This window comes from Alligator mississippiensis, chromosome 10, assembly GCF_030867095.1.
Source record: "Alligator mississippiensis isolate rAllMis1 chromosome 10, rAllMis1, whole genome shotgun sequence".
Classification (NCBI taxonomy): Eukaryota; Metazoa; Chordata; order Crocodylia; family Alligatoridae; genus Alligator; species Alligator mississippiensis.
The window spans coordinates 74,590,009-74,610,801 of record NC_081833.1 but is presented as its reverse complement, the minus strand read 5'-3'; the positions used below and the strand labels follow the sequence as shown (position 1 = coordinate 74,610,801).

Below are 20,793 nucleotides of genomic sequence, written 5' to 3'. Positions count from 1 at the left end.
CATTTACGAAGGGGATATCAGAGAACCGGAGCCTGCAATTCAGAATTCTTCCCCATGTCTTCAAACTTTTGCTGAGGAAGGAGATGAGGATGATCTTAACACTACTGCCCTCTGCTGCAAAAAAAAAAAAACCACCAAAAAAAGGAAAAAAAATGCATTGCTAAACCATGTGTGACCAGGGATCTTAAGCAAGGATTTAAATGCAGTCAAAATTAAAGTAGTCTGCTTCCCAATAATTGAAACAAAACAATTCTTATAGCAGTATATATATTCTTTCCCCTGTTCGGGATAAGATCATATTGAAAATATTAATACCAGTTTAATTAATCTATTATCACCAGTATCTGTTCTACTGAGAATTTTAAAAAAAACCTGATTATCTGTTCTAAAGAGAATTAAAACAGCTTATTTTGCTATCAAATAGCATGCGGGGGTTATATTAAATTCCACAGAAGCAGACTGAAACAATTAATATCAATCGTGGTATTATTATTTATATTCTACAAATTATGCTGGGAATTAGTGATTAAGTTGGGTCTTAATATGATAAAAATCTAGTATGTAATGCTGTTATTACAAATTAAGAGCTATACGAATACCCTTTGTAATCAGCACTGAGGGGGAAGGACACTGTCACTGGTTTTTAATAGTGGGTTGGTTTAAAACTTTCCCATAGACAGTTAGATTTCTACATTTCTTTCATAAATAAGCAAATTTGTCTTCTGGCTTAAGCTAATCAGAAATAACAGCCACTGAAGTATATTATGAATCAACTGGCAGACAAATTAGACAGCTTTTTTAAACATTTGGAGCCTCTTCTCTGCCCCTTCCATTCTTCAGACCAAGATATACAGCTGGTTCCTCACTTGCGATTATAACAAACAGATACGTGGGATACTCCAGATACCTTTGCGAGGTCGTGTTTCCTTCTGGATCACTGTAACATACAGTCACGTGTGTGGTAGGACACAATGAGACGGTCCACATACTACAGTATTTGCCACGTGATGTGTACCAGAGGTGGGCCTGATCTGGACACTAGACTCATTATCACATTCACCCTAACTTTCACATATAATCTTCTTGCATTTGCCCTCCAAGCTTTTCAGTGCCCGAATCCCGTTGATATTCTCCACCAACATCCTGCTGGGCCTACCAAGGACATTAGCTCTGACCTTGGATGCGTTTCCATCTCCTCCTCCCTTGAATCATTTTCACTCTTTCCCCAGGCTGCTAGTTATGTAAGGGTTGCCCTTCTGTTTGCTGGGCTACCTTGCCGATCTCATTCCACTATGCCTAAAATTTATAGCTGCCACCGAGCCTAGGAGAAGCAAGGCATGAAGATGAGGAGAGAAACAGAAATATGGATGCTATAAAGTTATATTTTATAGGCTACAGCATGTCCATATTCTGTATGCACACTGCAAATGGACAGGCATTGCAAAAGCAATTCACAGTAGAAGTAGTTGCTTCTTTGCTAAACTCATAAGGGGCTGCATAGTTTCCCCAAAATCCTGCTAACTCTTCTAGATGCTATTAACAGGCACAGCCACTTCAGAATAAGAAGTGATCAATTCATTAATGTTTCCCCTTTAAAAACCGTATAACGAACTATCTGCTCAGTTGGAATAAATACAGTCACAGTCTGTCTTTTAAACAGCATTATTATTATTACTAGTAATAGTAGTTGTTGTTGTTATTGCTGTCATCATCATCATGATGTTAGATAAATAAAGTCATTAGCCAAGTCATTTTGTCTGGTGTCACATAAAATATTTCCCCCCTTGGAGAAGTGGTGGGTGAACCAAAAGAGCAGGCTAAAAAGCGAAGGAGTGCTGAAGTGGTACTTCTCCGCTTTCACACAGAATTCGGGTTCCTGAACACCATGACCTTATCTTCACGTATCTTGTGTAAGACGCATGCATTTGATACCTTTTGGGACCTCTGGAAAACCCAGAAGCTTAATGAAAGGAAGAAGGGGATGGAGTAAAGGGACATGGGTGGGTAATCCGGGGAAAGAAAGAGACAACGAGGAAACTTCTGGTAACCCACGATCGTTGCCAAGTACAAAAAACTCCCGTTGGTCCAATGGCTTAAACTCTTAGTTAATATAAAGTCTAATTATTTTTGCAGTTTGGTATTTTTATTAAACGTGCACGGACATATGAAACTTCCAGCTAATAGAACACATGTGTAGGTAGAGAGCTCTTTCTGGCATTGTTTCCTTAGTTCCGTGGACAGCGAGGCCAGAAAAACAAGATCTAAATTCAATGCAACTACCAGGACAGAACAGTCAAAGGGGGAGGGAGAGAGAGGGGGAAACAGCTGGCAACGCTATGCTGAACCATCTAGTATTACCAGGCTTTGCAAGACTGGAAATGTAGCTATCAGCTTGGAAAATTTTGACAGATAACATTTCCCCGATATAGCTGAACGGCAGATTTCAGCTACCTTTTGTTTCGGTTTCTATCGACTTACCGCAGTTCTGTCCGTCACACCCTAGGCTGCCTGCGGCTGACAATTGAGGGGCGCGGGAGCTGTACAAAATCTGCTCAGAACTGGAAGGCCAGAAAGCATCTGGTAGCATCCTTCAACTAACAGGTGGAATATGGAAGCGTGAGATTAATTATCAACTAGAATTGCTAGCAGTCGAAAGTAAGAGCTGCTGACATTTAGGAAACTAAGAATATTTGGTCGCTGCTGAAAAGAAACTGAGTAATTATTCCTTTACTGACAGCCTTCAAGTCCCTTGGTAAAGCAAATTAAAGCTCAAAAATGAGAGAAAAAAAGTCATTTCCCTATGAGGCGAAGGACAATTACGAACATGCAGCAAGTCACTGATCTGAGCAGTGCTCCAGCTACCAAGAACGCACCACTAAACACTGCATCTTTTCCTTCGGACTGTATTGCCTACGTTCAAGCCTTTGAATAATGACTTTTTAGGGGAAAAAGACTGAAGATCCTGTCTACTTCGGAAGTGAAGATCGTTAAGGAGCACGGTGTAAAATCGACAACGCTAAACAAATCCTTCCCTCGGCTGCCATTCTCTCCACCGAGCAAAAACAGAAATCCAAACCTGATGGATTCCACAATCAAAATAATAAAGTAATAATACGTATGGAAATCAGGGTCATGACAACTTAATTAAGAATGAAGCTAACGTCACCCCCACAAGCTCTTGCTCCCTTGTTTCCACTCCCCAAATGACTGGAAAATACAGAGTAGCTAACTACATCTGAAAGAATATAAAAGTTACTGAACCCTGCTGCCGAGGGGAAGGTGCTTGCTTTGGCGCAGGAGCCACGACAATTCTGGCCGGCGGTTTACTTAGCATAGCAGTTGCTTCTGTGAAGTCAAGAGCAAGTGTGCATGAAGGAAACAGCTCAAAAAGCATAACGCCATTTGCTTTGCGTCTTGTTCCGTATGAGAAAAATGGAGTTTGAAAAGCAGGGGCAGCGGGAATCCGCAATATTGTAATTTGTCACTCTCAACTAACGCTGGCAAGAAAACAGGACAGGGGAAAAAAAAAAGGGAAGGGAGAGTGAAACTTTTTGTGGCTGTTTTTAGGCAGAAGTTCTCCAACTCTTCATAGAGCCAACCCATACCCAGCGATGTTCTACACTGGTAATAGCTATAATGCCCAAATGAACAACTGATTTAATTAAAGAAAAATTAACCGAACCATATTTTCCTTCCCTTCACTTATAATTCCGTGGGAGGGACTGGCACGTATATATAAAAATCTGAGATCTCTATTTCCTTTATACACTGAGTTGGCGTGTATTCCTGAGCCATTTATGAGACCTATAAAATTACATTTTTTAATTTTTCAGTGTTGGAAATTCATACATACATCACAACTTTTTATTCCAGCATAGGAAACAGCAGAATGAGTTGAATGTTCCTATTTTCTGAATGGCATCACTTAACCACGTACAACGTAGGTACCACCAGCAAAACGGGATCAACCATATATTTTTACTTAAGCTCTACCAGATATCATGTAAAACCACATTTTATAGAGGGGGGAAAAAATTATACCAGGCTTGCAATACCAAAAAGAAATGCAAATAATCTGTTTCTACCAGTCCGAGAGAAATAAAAGTCCAGTGTTAAGCACGTACAATTATCTAATAAGAATTTACTTGGAAAGCAGCTCAGGGCAGGCAGAAGAAACAGAGGGAGACAGAGAGAGCACTGTAAAATATGTGCTAACACTTACCTTGAGAAAAAACCATATTATCTTTGTTCCAGTCACAATAGTACTAAATAATAAACTTTCTGTTAAAAATCTAACCAATATTTTCTAAAGAAAATACTTTTTTTAAATAGAAAAGTTAGGTTGTTTCCTCTTTCCCACAGGTGTGGCCGAAAGGCCAGAGTGCTAACAGCCCCTTCCAAATGCTCAATTTAGTGACTTGTGTTTTCTCAACTTTTCCCAGTGCTCATTAAGCCAAAACAAAAATCAATTATTTATTCAAGTGTCCAGGAGAGAAGGTTTCTCTAACAAGAATATTAAGTACTTGAAATCGAGTATTTTAGCCTTGCAGGTGTTCTTGGTAAAGGACACCTGCAATCAGTTGTTAGCAATTTTGCTTCCACCTGAGATTGAAAATCTGTTAATTCTGCTAATTTCATACTCATTGCCGCAGGTTGGGAAAGACTCATTTTCTTCTGGCCACATGCATATGTAAGCACCTAATAAAACCATCTTTATCAAAAACAACACAAGTAGATCCATTTCTCTTCAGTCATATAATGAAAATGTATCTGCATAAACCTTTGCAACAAATGTTCTTATGTTTGCATAGCTTGTGGTCCACATGTGGCCACACTGATGGTGGATAACAAAAGCACCGGGTCGAATGTATTGTACACAAGGCAATCAATCCAGTTTTGTGTGCACGAGACTGAAGAGGTCAAAGACGAAAAGGTATAAAACATATGGATAAAGAGTAGTGCATAAGTGATGAAATAAGTATGGCCAAATAGTAAACTGTTTCATCATGAACAGGCAAACTACTCAGCAAGTGATTTTGCATTATGTTTTCTGTTTAATCCATTCAGATTTAAACAGAAGACTCGGCACAAATCTTAGTCATTAAAACAGCTCAGTAATGTCAACCCAGTCCAAGCATAGAGTTTAAATCATTAAAAATTTATTTCAGTGCTATTTAAAACTGAACTCAGATGAATCGGTTCCTACCTGCCCATCTTGACCAACGTGAACCTGATGTATCTGCAAGTTACCCTGTAAAAAAAGAATAATGATAATAAACACATACCTTGGAAATTAATACAGTAGGACTGTTTAAGGAAAATTGTTTTCAGAGCGCTTAACTGTTCCCCATTTCATTATTTAACAAGTTATTGTAATTCGCTCAAGGAAATCCATTAATTTAGGAAATTCTTCCGAAAGTCTGTATGCTTTGGCAATAAAACTTAACTACAGTGCCCTTGCACTTTAACCGCAGAGAATGGATGCTTTTACTGTTCTAGAGATTCTTTTCAACCTAGAAAGTTCTTTTTTGGTGCTTTTCATGTGATGATTAAATAAAAAATCTATTTGTGTGACCTCTACACAGATAGATATTCTCTTCTCATATTCCCTTATTTTTATAAAATGTAAACGTGCATAATTCAAAACATTTGTTATTCTAAAATTAGGAAAATACCTTTTTAAATCTTTGACTTGTCTGAAATACAGCTTTCCTAATGGATATAATATCTGTTATTACAAAGCTATCACTTGTGCTAACAGCTTTTTTTTTTTTACTTTATCAAAACTCAATTGCAAATGTGAACAAAGGGTTCTATTATAGAAATTACAAAGACACCTCTTACAAAAGATTCTGAATGCTATAAGCCATTTGCAAGAGCTATGAACACTGAAAAAGGAAAAAAGACTCTCCATTACAAAAAGAAAATGGTTTGCACTTTCAAACAGGGCCTTTAAAAGTATGTTTAAGTCAAGGGGGGAAAAAACACTATCCAAGATACTATAGGTACAAGAGGTGAAATGGCAAATTTCTATGAGGAAACATATCAAAGTCTTTGATTTTCTTATGCTTAATACAACTGGCAGTAATTCTGCTTTCTTTCAAAGTTGTGTACATTGGAATAAATTATAACCCAGATGTTTTCAGCCCACATGGACAAAAGATAGGCCTGCTCCTAAATCCTTATATACCAGACAACTCCCACTGAGGTCAGCGAAGCTTGGGTGTGTAAGAGTTCCAGGCTCAGCGCAGAACTCCTCACCTCTCCTAAACCAGAATCATTTAGTGGCTCCAGACCATTATCATTAAGTAATCGAGTGTGATTATCACTAAGGATACAGAGCTATGCCATTCACATTCACACTAGATTCCTTAATAATTATTATCATTAAGGCTACAGAGCTATGCCATTCCCATTCACTTCCATTTCTCTTTATCCTCAGAGTCAAACCCTTAAAGGAGACTTTCTTTCAACTAAAACTGATTTTCATTTATAATAAATATTTCTAGCATAAGGGTTCATCTGCACAGGGCAATGCCCTGGAATAACTCTTCTGCCATAACTTCCCCATGTAGACACTTGGCATGTGCTAAGCGTGCCTTTATAAAGTTTACTTTAGTCCATTTTGGAAATGGATTAGGCTACGGCATAAAAAGGTACTCTAAATGCAGAAAAAGTGCTTACACAAAGTTGTTGCAAAACAGCTACTGCACTTTTTAGTTCTCATTCTAGGTTATTTGCAGTACCTTTCCCATCTAATCAAGTCCGAAGGGCATAATTAATTAGAGCGCAAGCCCCATCTCAGGCTATGAAACATCCCAAAATACACAGCAGCCAGCAATAAAGGTTTAACTTTGGCAAAATCCGACTGGCTCCAATGGGTGTTTTGCCTGAGTAAGTCTGGAGTTATCAGTTTCCTTTTAGCTTCACTATTTTGAAGCTAAATTGTGAATGTTTCAATTCAGGGGGTTGCTAGAAGAGTAACAGAGGCAGGCAGAAACTGCTTCATTCTGTAAAATACCTGCTTTACGAAGAAAATCAAAAATCCTCCCTGATCTGCGGCTCTCACAATTAAAGCTATTCCTAGGTGTTTTGAACACATTCTACACGGCATGTATCCCCAATCCTTTTCTCTCTGAACTAACATACAAAGATTGTACTCATTATTATAACATGAAGACACTAAAGTCTGCTTCCCATAAATCCCATTAAAAAGCACATCAGCTCTAAACCACAATTTGCAAATAAAATATGCTGGCCAAGCAAAAACATCCACAGAGTAGAAACGTGTTGCATTCGCTGACGTTGAGGCCCGTTTCGACGTGGCTCTGTTGCATGCATTCAGTTCTGCTCTCGCTGACAGCATTAGCTTCTCTTTGCCATCCTGAGAACAACGGTTTTAGAAACATGGCCCTCATCTCAGCAGAGCTCAAAGGTTACGTTTTGGCTTACCTCGCTGTCTTGCGTTATTTGGACCTGTTCGCCTTGAGGAACCTGGGCTATGTGGAGGTGACCCTGTGGGATCCGCAACAAAGAAAACAGCAAGAAGCATCAGAAGAAAATCAAAACTCAGAGAAGCTATCAGCTCAGATATAGTACAGCCTTACGTATTCAACGCAGGGACAAGGTGGGGAAAGAAAAATCGTAACTCGCTGAAATTCTCTTATGTGTGCAAACTGCTTTAAAAATTAAGCATATCCACATGTGTCCATTCTTTTAGATGTAGTACCAATGGAAGAGTAAGTCTGATATGTGAAGCATTTAACTCACAAAAGGCAGGAAGAATAGACGTGGGGAATGTACCGTGTCTTTCTTTCCAAAATTCTAAGTTTTTAGCGATTTTAAATGATTCACAAAACCTGCCACAAATACATACATACGCGCACACCTTTTAAGTGCAGGTCAGGCAACGTACTTCTGGGTGTGGCGGCAGGATCAGACCTTAAGGTATGTCAGTAATGTATAGGGATTACTTTTGCCGCAGATGAAACGCAGCTGGGTCAAACACGATGAAAAAAACAGAGTGGGAAGCTCTTAACATTCCCCGAAATACGTTCAGTTCAAGACATTGTGATCTTTTTGCAGTGGATTCACTGACTACTAAACTAAAACGAGATATTTAAAGAAATACTCAAGATTATCCAGAAAGCATATGACATATTGGCTTGTATTCCACACAGGAGAGCACACAAACACCAGCAGACTCTCCCTCTGCCTGAAGAAGACTGCTTGTGCCCGAAAGCTTGCAGCGAACAATTTTTCCCACTATTAAGTTGGTCCAATTAAAGATCTCGCATTTACCCATATCTGCCATAAAGCACTGCATGCTCACCGGGATGGACACATGCACGCATCAAACTACACTAAAGGTCACATCTTCCGTTGGTGTAAATAGGAATAGCATCATTAATTCCAATGCAGCTATGCCAATTTACACCATTGGAGTGACCTGGCCCTAAGAGTTTTAATAAGGTTGCTCCTTGATATCACAGATCTTAACACAACCACTTCAGAAAGAAATCAAGCATAACGTTTGGAAGAAAAAAAAATGGGCAGGGAAGTGAAGAAAGTCCTTGTGCATCCCGACTGGCCTAAAGAAGCCTTTGCTACTGCAATTTACCTGCTGGCACATTTGATTCTAAATAACCTACTTCGGGGCTTATAAGGCTTTGTTTTCATTTTAATATGCCTGTATGAAACGGAGATTAAAGATACCCATTTGGAATTCTGTCAAAGGACTCCCTTATTTTATAGCACAAGAACAATTGCATGTGAATTTCAAAGAAACACAGATCCCTCTATTTCAAACAGTTTCATTTCCTTTGGAAGGAAGCTGTCTATTTATAGGGAGAAAAAACATACTGAAAGTATCAAACTGACAATAGGGACTGTATATAAAATTAGAGCGCAGACCCAATCCATGTTGAGATTAGAATCATTTTCCCTTCTTAACATCAAGCTCTCAGGGCTCCCAGGGAAGAGCATTGAAAATTAAAAAGGTGCAATTATGCCGTGTTTATGGTAGAGATAATTCTTTCAAGGATAAGGGGGAAAAAAGGTGACTTTGTTCACCTTTACACCATTCACCAGTCCAAGAAAAACCTGCTCGCTCATCCACTGCAGGTACGCAGCCAGCCCTCAAGGCCAATAACTTCAGTTTGTGCACCTAAGCAATTCAAGCAAGAAAAAATAATAATAATATTTTTGTCCCAACCCCCAAACAAAATTTATGGAGGCATTTGCAGTTCCTTGGCATCTAGTCCATTCCTAACACTACCTATTTCTGTTTTCACATTTTCTCTATAAATATTTTTGAGCCTGAAAGTGGAAGCACTGGCAGTACTAAAACCTAAAGGCCATCAGCAATTCATGCACCCTGTACAGGGCATTTAACTGCAAATGTACTTTGCCCTACTAACGACCTGAAGCTTGATCTATGCAGATTGTCCTCTACAAGCAAAAAATGTCATTTCCATCCAATGCAGCCCAGGGCTGATATGGCAACAACAGCTAGATACTGGCTGCAACCCACCATAGGTTTAGCAAACTTCAGTTTAAATTTAAATTATGATGCCAGAGATTCACATTTATCTCTGTGTAATAAGCTCTCAACTTTATATGCGTTTAGGCAGGCGTTTTGTCTATACATCTTCTAACAGCAATTTGCATTTCTATTGTGTCCTTCACGAAAAAGATCTCAAAATGATTTACATACATTTTTAAAGCTCACAAACATCCTGCGAGATGGGTCAAATTAATACACGTGCTTTAAGAGATGGGGAAACCAAAACATGGTAATCGCACTACAAAACAGTGGTGGAGTTGGGAATGAAAACCAATGACGCTACCGCTCAGTTTATGGTAAAAGAACCTTGTTTCCTCAATGGGAGGATTGTCTCTTGAGTAAATGCGTGCCAAAAGTTATCCCCACCCCTCCTTGAGTGCCACTCCAATCCACTACCTGGCCCCAATCAACAAGTGAGACAGATCCTCACAGGGAAGCAGTATCACTTTTGATTTATTTTGCAATATAATTATCCGACTCCTGTGTACAAAGCACCCCATCTCAGTCCTCTTTCTAGCTCCTTTCCAACCAGGCTCCTGCGCTTTGCACACCCTTGAAACCACTGCCATCAGCCTCTCTAAGGACCTCTTCCAAATTTCAGAATCAGCCCATCATTTTCATCCTTGACCTGCCAGCTGCCTTCAGCTATGTTGGCCATGCTTTTCTTCTTGTCGTCCCATGACTTTCACAGTGCTCCTCTCCAGATTTGTCTTCTCTAATCACTCACTCTGCATGTCCTTTGGAGGAGCTACAGATTTCCCATGGCTCTGTGCTTGGTGCCCATGTCTTCCACTTACTTCTGGGTGCTCTCATCCATAGACACAAAGCCATCTACCATCTCTATGCAGATAACTCAGAGAGCAGTATCCATGGCATTGGCGTTAAATAAGGAAGTAGCAAGGGGGCTTGGTGGAAAGTTTTACACCTGCTAGCTATCTTAAAATTGGGTAAGCTGGTACTAGACAGCCACGAGATGTCAGATGGACAAACTAAGATACTATTTTGGACTGGAAGAGACAAGTCACCCATCCTGCCTGTAACCTGAACATCATATTTGACTCTCTAGAGACTCGCACCCAGCCTCTCTCTAAGCAGTTCCAATTCTTTCTGCATTATATTTCTTAGAAAAGCTCTTTCCTTCATGTACCTGCAGCTAAAATGTTTGTTCACGCTCCCCTCATCTCTCATCTTTCATGCCACATACTTTTCTTGGGTCGGGGCAAATGCAAATTTGCCCCATCATCTCCATTCACAAAAACTATCTGCATACCCCACTGTTTTGACCAGGTTTCTGCTCTCAACCATCTCTCTACTGCCCCTTCCTTCCCTGTAACAGTAAATTCAAGCTACTGTCTTCAGTTTCAAACCCCTTCAGGACCCATCCTCACCCTACTTTCATCTTATTCAATATAGAGATTTGATTCCCGTTTTCAGTCTAGGCCACGGTGCCAGCTTTCATCATTCACTTGTTACATTTTCAAACAAAACATCCTTGTGCTTTCTCCTATGCTTCCCATTACACTTGAAAGAGCTCTCTGTCCTCAGCACCTTTCCTTTCTTGTTTGTACAGCGTCTAGCACAATGGGGGTCCTGATCCACCAGTAGTAATCCTGTTCACTATTATTACGATGAAGAAGAAAAAATGTTGAGAGTTACCAAAAGAAGTTTCCAGCTTGCTGGAGACTGAAAGCCCATTTTTAAAAAAACAGAAGGCAAATGAGGTAGACCCCAAATTTATTATTTTTTTAAATGCCTTAGCTTGCATTTGATTGGGATCTCTTGATTTTGGTGTGACTTCTCCTTTTTGAAAGTGAAGTATCACAACACTATATGCTGCAACTTCTTTCTGAAATGTGTTTTATTCCTTGACATCTTTTTTAATTAAATGCAAAATAATGCTTTGCATTAAAACTGTGACAGGAAGCTACAAAAGTCCAGATCATTTTCCTCAGAATGTACCAAAAGAGGTTTTAAAAACGGCAAGGGCTTGAGTTATTATAGATGTGTCAGGCTTAACTTCCAAATTCCCTGACTTTTGTGGGTTTGGGTCAAAATTTTACCTTTATTTAAACAGAATTTTTAGAATTTGTCAACATTTATAAACTGTGCTTGTATATATAAGTGTCTAAACGAATACACATGTAAAGCTAACAGATGTCCAAAACTGCTTGTGAAGGCAATGTTAAAGAATGACGATACATGAGTCAGAAATGGATGGTTTACTATTCTGAGAAGCAGCAGATTTTTAGAAAACCAATATAAACACATTTGTTAGGCTTACATGCATAATCAGGGTAATTGCATAGACAAATGACTCATTAGAGGCCTAACTGGCCATTTGTGTGTACCCTTATATGCATGCATTCATTTACAGTAGTTGTGTGAGCAAACTGTGCAAGCGCATTTTTGACAACTATAAAAGAAAAATCAGGCCCTGAGTGTTTAGGTTTCTTTCTAGGAAAAGATAAGAGGCCTCTGCCAATCCTAAACAAGTTTCAGAAAAAGCTGAATCAGAGACGAGGCACAAAGTTTTCAGCGGAAATTTGTTTGAACAGAAGAGATTAAGAATGAGTACATACTACTTGAACTTGTCCATCTTCTCCTATTTGGTGAATCTGAACCTGCTGAGCATTAGCGAGTGCGTAGTGGAGGGCTTGCGGCTGGTTCTGCTGGATCTCATTAGAAGCCGACACTGTACTTTGTGCGCCCTCTGAAAAAGAAAGAAAAAAAACCCAACTTTTTTTATTTGCACATCTCCAGGTCAGTTGCCAGGCAATAACGTATGGCCAAAATCTGCAAAAAAAATTAATAAAAAACTGCAGAGAGAGTAAGCAGACGCATATCAGCTGCATTACTCTTATGCTTTGGTTGCAGCTTCCTGATTAGTCGGAGTCGGACTGTAGACACCATCAATACAGTTCAAAGGATGCTCTTACATTTCTGTCTCTGAAACATGACACGTAGTTAGGTTAATTAGATTAAAATTTTCACATAGACAAGATATGCTCAGAGAGCAGAGTCGTAAGGTAAAAGGGCCATCTAAATCACAGCGTACTTAAATTTTTCCTCAACTTGGATAATCCTCAATGCTCCAACCATCTGCTCATCATCTGCCAACACACCATCCTCCTTTCAGGCGGGGGGTAACTTTCTGCAGCGCACATACCAAATCTTACTGCTCCTCTGGAGTGTCTGATAAAAGCCAAGGAATGAATGCCATAATTTATATATTCCCATTTAGGACCGGGTTTTCGCTGCAATACATTTACCACCAGAACATGAATGACCCAACCGTCCCATTCTTATGAGCAAGTCACGTATCAGTGTTGTCAATTCTTGTCATTTTATTGAAAATCTTGTGATAACCGGTATTTTCTTAAAGCTGCCTGTATTTTGTCGATTTTCTCAAGTCTTAAAAGGATTTCAAGAGAATCTCCTCTTCCATCAAAAGGACTGGTGTAAATCTTTCCCCCTTAGGGTGGCAGAAAAAAGTATATCCTAGAACTTAAACACCAAAGGTGAAAAATAATATGTCTAAACTCATTATGTTTAATCCACTGGCACTACTTATTGAAGACTGACTACATTTTTTTAAGTTGGGGCTTCCCAATGGAGAACACAGAAGAGGCTCAAGGTACAGGTATGTACCTAGAGACTGAGACACAGTCAATAGGTGTAAGCGCTGGCGAGTAGCCTTGCGTCCTTTTAAACGTGCAGAGGGGAAAATTAGGGGAACTGTTCGAGGGAACCTCAGAATGCCCTGGCCAACGATGGAGATAATTAAGACTAACTACTATTCCTGAACGTCCTTTCTTTTGAGATTTAGACATTCAACACTATTTGTAGGACATATTTTTGAAGTTTAATCGAAATCATAATGGCTGTATGGCTGGAAGCAGCGCTGTCAACCATAAGGACCATATATAATCATGTCAAGATGGATTCAGAGAATTTTTAAACACATTTTATTTCCTTGATAAATTTAAACAGCTTCCTTTTTGCTATTACATTGTCACAAACACACACTTAGGAAATTATTATAAATCAGCATTTTAATTTGTATTTATTTATTGCCTCAGTAATGACCTCTATATACCATACAGTAACATAATGAGGTCCCTTGTAATACATTGCAACATCCCATAATACAAGGCTATGAATCTGTATTATTGCAGGAAACCATAATGAAAATATTTAGGAAATAAAATGGCACTGCACTTGCACAGTTGACAACTTTCTTGTTAATAGCTTTACATTTATTTATTCTTTACATAAAGACTAGATGAGCCTTACCCTCATTACAGATGACTGACGGGCTGTATATTTTCATTTCAAAATAACAAAGATAGGGGGCAGTTACTGAAAGCAAAGAAACCCTATTCCACACCAGTACACTGCCAGCACCCTAATTAACTAAATCCTCTGAGGTTTATTCTGGAAGCACAAAATGATCTGGAGCGCAAGAGTGCTCCTTGGGTAGAGCTTATCCCAGCCTGCTAACGTTTTAGTTGCAATGCTCTAAAAATGGAGTTTATATAAATTAGCATCTCTTCCCACCTACCTTGTTTTCTGAATCAACTGACACAAGATAACAAACATGCACTTTAAAATCTAAGCCATGAAATGGCAAACCGATTCAGTGCTGCTAAGCTATCATGCAGTTATTTGTCGGAAAGTTTGTTAACACTCCAAGCAAGCATCTTTAATTCATTAACAGTCTGTAATGATACCCTGTGAATAAAACAGCCAACTACAGCTACCAAAGAGAAGAAAATAACTATTGTTATTGCTAATTGTTATTGCTAACCTTTTTAAGCTGGGTTTTACTTCTGTTAGGGGCATGGGTCAGCAATGCCCTGTTGCTTCACTGTTATCCAAATTCTCAGAGAAGCCATTGCTTCAAAATACCCCCCAATATCCTGCAGTGCCATGGGCATCCACGGTAGCATAAAAACAAAATCAGGCAGTCCTTGAATACAGCATAGTCTGCTACTGCTCCCTGGGACAGCTATAAGGTGCATTTGTGAGGCCAACAGGGAATTTATTTAGAGATCTGGTGCTAGATAGTTCTCTTATGTGTAAATAGACTTTGTCATTATGTTCAGCAAAATTAATTGGATAAACAATTCTTCCAGAAAACTCTGAAATCTTTTCCCTTGTCTGCGTGTGTTGAATTTTCATGTTATTTTCACAGAACTGATTTTCCATCATTTCTGTTTTATGAAGCTTTGAAAGCACACCACAAGGCTATTAGATAACCAGCCCTATTTTTTTAATCTTGTCCTTATAGGCCAAAATTAGTCCATCCAGTTGTGACTTCATATTTCCAGCACATTTTTTCAAATTTCACTGCACAGTTCAACATCTGGACAGCCCTGGTGTCCAAATACATAAGCCTATATATTTAAAACAAAGATAGGGATATATATATATATATATATATTATATATATATTTATAGGATTATGTATTTGGATTGTGTGTGTATACAGACAGACGCACATTTTTTCCACACAGATGTTGGACTAAAGACAGAACTAACTGACAGTCAAAGGCTTGTTCCTCCTATAGCTTCAGTAACATTTTTGAGGTATGTTCCCTGTAGCTTAAATTTACAACACTGCACTGATAAATGGTATTTCTGAGAAAAACTTGAGACAGATTTAAACTAGTTAACTTCCTAATCAAGAACGGCTCATAACACAGGAGTATCCGTGTGTTAACGATACCTGCGGCATATTGAAGAAATGCTGGCATTTGTAACTGAAGAATACAGAGACTTGTATATGTTGTAGTCCAGCTGTGATTTAATAGGTATTAAAAACCATTTTTATATCGACTGGGTTAAACAGGGGGCCTGTAAGCGTTGCAAATGTCAAGCACAGTCAGGAGGAGGAAAGGGGAGAGATGGGGACAAAATGCCTTCACACTCCATCTCTCAAGAAGCAAACTTGCTTATAAATAGACTTCAATTTTTGGCTTTGATGCAATGGCCACAGTTAGCAACAAAAAAAGAAAAAGAATTCAGCAGTGTCTAAAAACAAAACATCCTTTATGTATAATTGTTTTTCCCTCTCTAAATCTCTGACCAGGCAGAAGTAATATTTATCCATTTTTAAACATTCCCCATAAAAAACAAACACAAACATGAATAGGGCACAGCTTGAATGGAGGATATGTCAACAGTTATAAATCACTATCATGTAAACTATCTGGCCTCACATTTACAACTTTGATATATTAGAGAAACCCTGGCACTGAGAAACCATACAGCTGAACTCGCATGTTGAAACTTTCCACTGCATTATTTAGAAAGAGGGGCTTACTTGGACATTGTCCGAACACTTGATTTAATGCCGCTGCTCTTCAGGTATGATATTGTGTTTTCAGAGCATCCTTCTTTTGGCACAAAACTACAATAGCATCCCAATCGTCCACCAAACGGAAGATGCCGCTCTTAACTTTTCGCAGGTGGCGGGTTACGATATGGAAAAAAATGATAACTGGCAAATTCCTTCCTCCTGGAGCAAACACTAGACCCTTTAAAATTCATATCTGTTTACTAGATGTGCTTCTGAGCTAAAGGAAAGGAAACCGTGCTAAAATGGAATTCACCTTCTCGAACAAATCTTCAACACTTGGCAAAATCACCCCACTATGACATGAAACTTCTGCAGCATATTATTTCAAAGCTAAGCCTCTTCAGAAGTTGAGAGAGCAAGACTGGATTTGTCAAGCAAATGTAATTTGTAACCACCTCCAGCACGAGCGTATTTTAACTTTCAGCTAAGATCGATCTGAACGTTCCTCACTCCGAAACAAAACCTCTGGCATTTTCCGTATCATTTTTTCCATTTTCATTTAGCCTTGTTCACTCTTTTAATGGATCTTTAAATATCTTCAGGGAGATTTCGATCAAGTGCTCACCCCATATCTATGGGCAGATACTTGTCTTCGCACCCCAATTTCAATTTAAACAGGAATTAAGGCTAAGCACAGACAGTCCAAAAGCCTGAGGCTGAATCGATTCAATCTTCACAGGTTAGTCTAAACTGCTGTAGACTGAACTGATCAGCTGCTTTCAAACTGGCTGAAGCTGGTTTAAGATAAACCTGGATGGATGTAGTATCAGACTGAACTGATTTAGGTGAAATCGGTTTCCTGAACTTGTGTCCCAGATCCCTTCCAGATTCAAGTTGACTCACAGTCCCCCAGCATCCCAGGATACTTTGCATCTCTCCCACAACCCCCACCCCCTCGCAGGGTGGGCGGGCTAGCCTTGGCCCAAGCTGTCTGCTCCAGCCCCGCAAGGAGGTGTGCTCTAGCACCCCCCAGCTTCTGGCCTGGGCCACTGCAGTCACGTGGCTGCATTTCTGGAATCAAAAGTGAATGTCTGTTCACTTGCCTAGCGGTCCAATCTACACAGCTTAGACTAACCTGCAAAGACTGAACTGATTCAGCCTCGGGCTTTCTGACTCTCTGTACTTAGCCCTAGAGCACAACAGTGGCAGCATCCGATCTTTGGTAACAAAAACTAGAAGATGCTTTTGCATGCCCTAAAAGAAGACAAAGTGCCCTACCTACATCCATTGCTTTACATCCCTGCTCCTCCCTCCTAACCCCCACTCCTCTGCACACTCCCACCCACCTCCCCTTCAGGATAATTCACAGAAATAAAACGAGGCATCGCACGTTGTTCCACAAACTTGACTTATTTTGCAAATCAGGAATGAAGATCTGGCTTCAGCAGCCACTTGAGATTTTAATATGCAACGTTCTGGAATAGGCCGAGCCCTTCCACCCAAATCTGCAGATCAATCCCATAACCATGGAGCTAATTAACAGATTCCACATGGAAAACTGCGACACTACATTTGACAACCCTATCAGATGCACGGAGAGAAAAGGGAAAGAAGGCACTCCTGAAGCCTTCTCCCCTCCCCAAGACTGTTCCTGTTTTCAAAAGGAATGTCTTGCTAAACATTTTCTGGCAGCCATGTGTATAGCCCTTGTCAGAAAAAAAAAGGACAAGAAACAAAAAACACACACTTTAAGACTAAAGCACTGGCTCTGAGAAGAGCGGAGCAGACCCCCGCAATCAATGCTTCTAGTACAACACAGAGCAAACAACCTTTTCAAACGAAGTGCCAGATGAAATATGGGACTATAACTTCTGCCTGAGCCCAACAAACTGCTCCAATGACTTTATACAACCCATAAATCTCATGGCTGCTGTAAACCTGTACAAACAATTAAACATAGGACAATCTTAATGAATAACCAGGGAGGGAAGGATATAATAGTGAAGAGGCATTTGCTCATGCTTATCCTACAGGCTTCATTAGACGTGTTTAGTCTGGAGATTAGTTATGTTTGAACTTTTAACACTTGAGTAACGTTCAGATTATAGGGCCAAATTCGTATCCACTGTGTCTGAAAGAAAATGTAGGATCAGGCTCATATTTTCCTAACACCCACTACTGTCAAAGGGGCAGGATGGCTAAACTGGAACTGTAATAAATAGAACAGCCAAGAGGAAATCTGTTATCATTTTAAGCAATATGATACAAATCAAGTCGCATGCTATATAAACTTTTATGTGCTCTGAGAAGAGAAAACCTTCGCTTTGCGTATTTTGCCCATAAAGTTGAACGGGTCTAATAACAGTCAGCACAAGCATCTAAGAATAAAACTCAAGAACATACAGAATATTTAGGTATGAATGTACTGAAAGCGCTTTGGCTATAATGCGTCGAACAATTAAATTCTTGCAAAAGCTGTCTCAGATGCACAAAAGGAAAAGGCAGGTTATAGCCCAGCACGCTTCTGGCAATTACATTTTAAAGAAATTAAATTCACTGCTGAGCACACATTTGAAGACTGGGCATTGATATCATCTACTGCCTCCCAGGACAGGACACGCACCAGGGCAGCGATCATACAAACGTCTTCACGCTGTCCCATTAAAGTGAACAAACCCGGTTCTGGAAGCACAGTGATGATAGGGAAGGTCAACAGCCAAGCCAACTTTTAGCTGATCTTTTGGGATTCACAGTGATGAGTTTGTACCGGTTTGCAGAGACCTGGACTGACACCAAATTCATTTCGAATAAGACACCAAACAGCTATCAGATGAGAACAGTTTAGGATAGGATTCGGTGACTAAGCTGATCCAATGACTCTCAGCATATATGCATTGATAAATCAGCAGGATTAGACTGGAGAAACGTAGCTGGGTCTTGGTGACACGCAATAAAACCGTTTGCAGGCCAGGGGCCAAACAAAGGTTTTTGATAAGAAATCCACAAAAATCTGAAAAATGCAGAATATCCTGAGTGTATGAGAGACGAGCCATCACTGTCGGCCAAGGTTTTAACAACAATGTAAGCAAATGTGCTGCTCTGCTACACTACGGGGCAGACAACTGTGCTATTCTTAAAGAAAGTGCTAATAAATGTCCACAGACTGAAACATACCGTCTGGGATTTATAAGTGAAAGCTATTCTGTGATTAACCAGCCCTTAGAGATATCTGATGAAAAACATCACTTTACACCAATTACCACTACGGAGCCCAGCTTTGCATTCGATCCTTTTCCCCATTCACTATTTTCAGATAAAATTTCAGGTCCATCAGGAAGTTCAGAGGGGGGAAAAATAACTTAAAACTCAGGAAAACAGCTAATATAGATTATTTCGTATGCTCCCATGCACCCCACAAGACCTCAGAAATATTTTTAAGCTTCTAAATGATGTTTTTAGAAGAGCTCAGCTGCACAGTACACAGTAAGACATTGTGCTTTTGCCTTATGTATCAGTTGGTAGCAATATGAAACAAAATACATTTTCCAAAGTATATAGAAATATTTTCTGGAGCAGAAGCCTAATATTCCCCTTGGGTGATATTAAGAATAATTAACTATTTGGCAGCTGCTAAGTTTAAATTGAGCTACAAACCAACAGGTTTATTTTATCACACTGAACTTGGTTATAGTGTCCCTGCTATTTTCTTCCTCCACTCTCCGTTATCTGCAATGCTTTTTTTACAAGCTTAGAAACAAAAATGTGTTTCCCTATTAAATTTGTCTGTCTTTATTTGGCAAGTGTTTTCTTACACGGCTCCCCATCCTGATGTCCTGTACATGCTAACATGCTTATACAAAGGTTTATTTCCCCACTGACACCAGCGTGATTAAACACAGTTCTGGAAGAAATTTGAACACGCACTACAGTATTGACACCGTGTACTTAATTCACTGTTTCTCCAATAAAAGATGCGGATTTTGCGTGCAGTGGGCAAAGCCAGTGATCACCTGGAAGGATGTGGGGAGCGACGAAGAAGTCAGAGTCCTGTCCCAGAGCTTTTCCGAAGGCAATACAGCTGGACATAACCTCACACTGGGGGCTAAGAACAAAGACTGTCTATTCCTTAAACCACAGCTGCGTATTTTACCCAACTCATACCTTACGTTCAATTAGTCTGATGAACAAGAAATGAGGATGGTCTTCAAAAAGATAGGCAGCAATTTTAAAAGAAATGTAGTTGGACAGGATACAGACTTCTAAAACTAATTTAAACATTTGCTACGGTGACAATACCTCCCTCCCCCTGCAAAACAACAGTCGATAAGTGCCTTGTTATTGTGCTAAGAAAGTCACTGGGGATGTGCACGGAGATTCTCGCCTTCCCAGAAATGCACCAGCTAAAAGGCTCCCTAGAAGGTGTTCAAGAGAAGAAGCCTGCTAGTTACAATGCTAAGCTATTTAAAACATCAAAAATATCTTCAACTGCATGAACAGCTAACCTTGACTCAGACCAGACCACGACCTTCTAGTCGACACCAAGAGAGATGGGGATGGAGCATTACTTTGTATTTATTGGTTGCATTGTGCATTTGATTTAATTGCAATCCTGCACTATGGACTGGATTTCTACCAAGATTTCTCCCTCCCCTCCCCGCTCTATTTTGGAGCTGAATGTGATCAATGGCCAGATTTTTTTTAATTATTTCTTTTTTCTCCTATACCAAAATTGGTCAGAGAAAGTGAACAAGGCCATCCTGCTTCGCTATAATCTTCCTGTCTTCTGCACATATCATAGGAACTGATTTGTTAGCTGAAAGATAAAGGCATCTCGCATGCTAATGGAAAAACATAGACACGAGTAATATAGGTATCTCCTGAATGCTCACACTTGTTGGACTACGACTTCTGCAGTGCTGTACCTGTG

The 20,793-nt window shown here is 39.7% G+C and overlaps 1 protein-coding gene across 4 annotated transcripts in view; it reads right to left on the bottom strand.

Moving 5' to 3' along the window:
- BANP (BTG3 associated nuclear protein) overlaps positions 1 to 20,793 on the bottom strand; it is a 215,539-nt gene that overhangs the window by 84,239 nt on the left and 110,507 nt on the right. For 3 of the 4 annotated variants that reach the window (XM_059713929.1, XM_014607885.3, XM_059713931.1), the window contains 3 exons: positions 12,145 to 12,275; positions 7,453 to 7,515; positions 5,207 to 5,251 (listed from right to left, as the gene is read on the bottom strand). In XM_059713929.1, coding sequence (XP_059569912.1) covers positions 5,207 to 5,251; positions 7,453 to 7,515; positions 12,145 to 12,275 — 239 coding nt within the window. The other variant, XM_059713930.1, reaches the window with a different exon arrangement.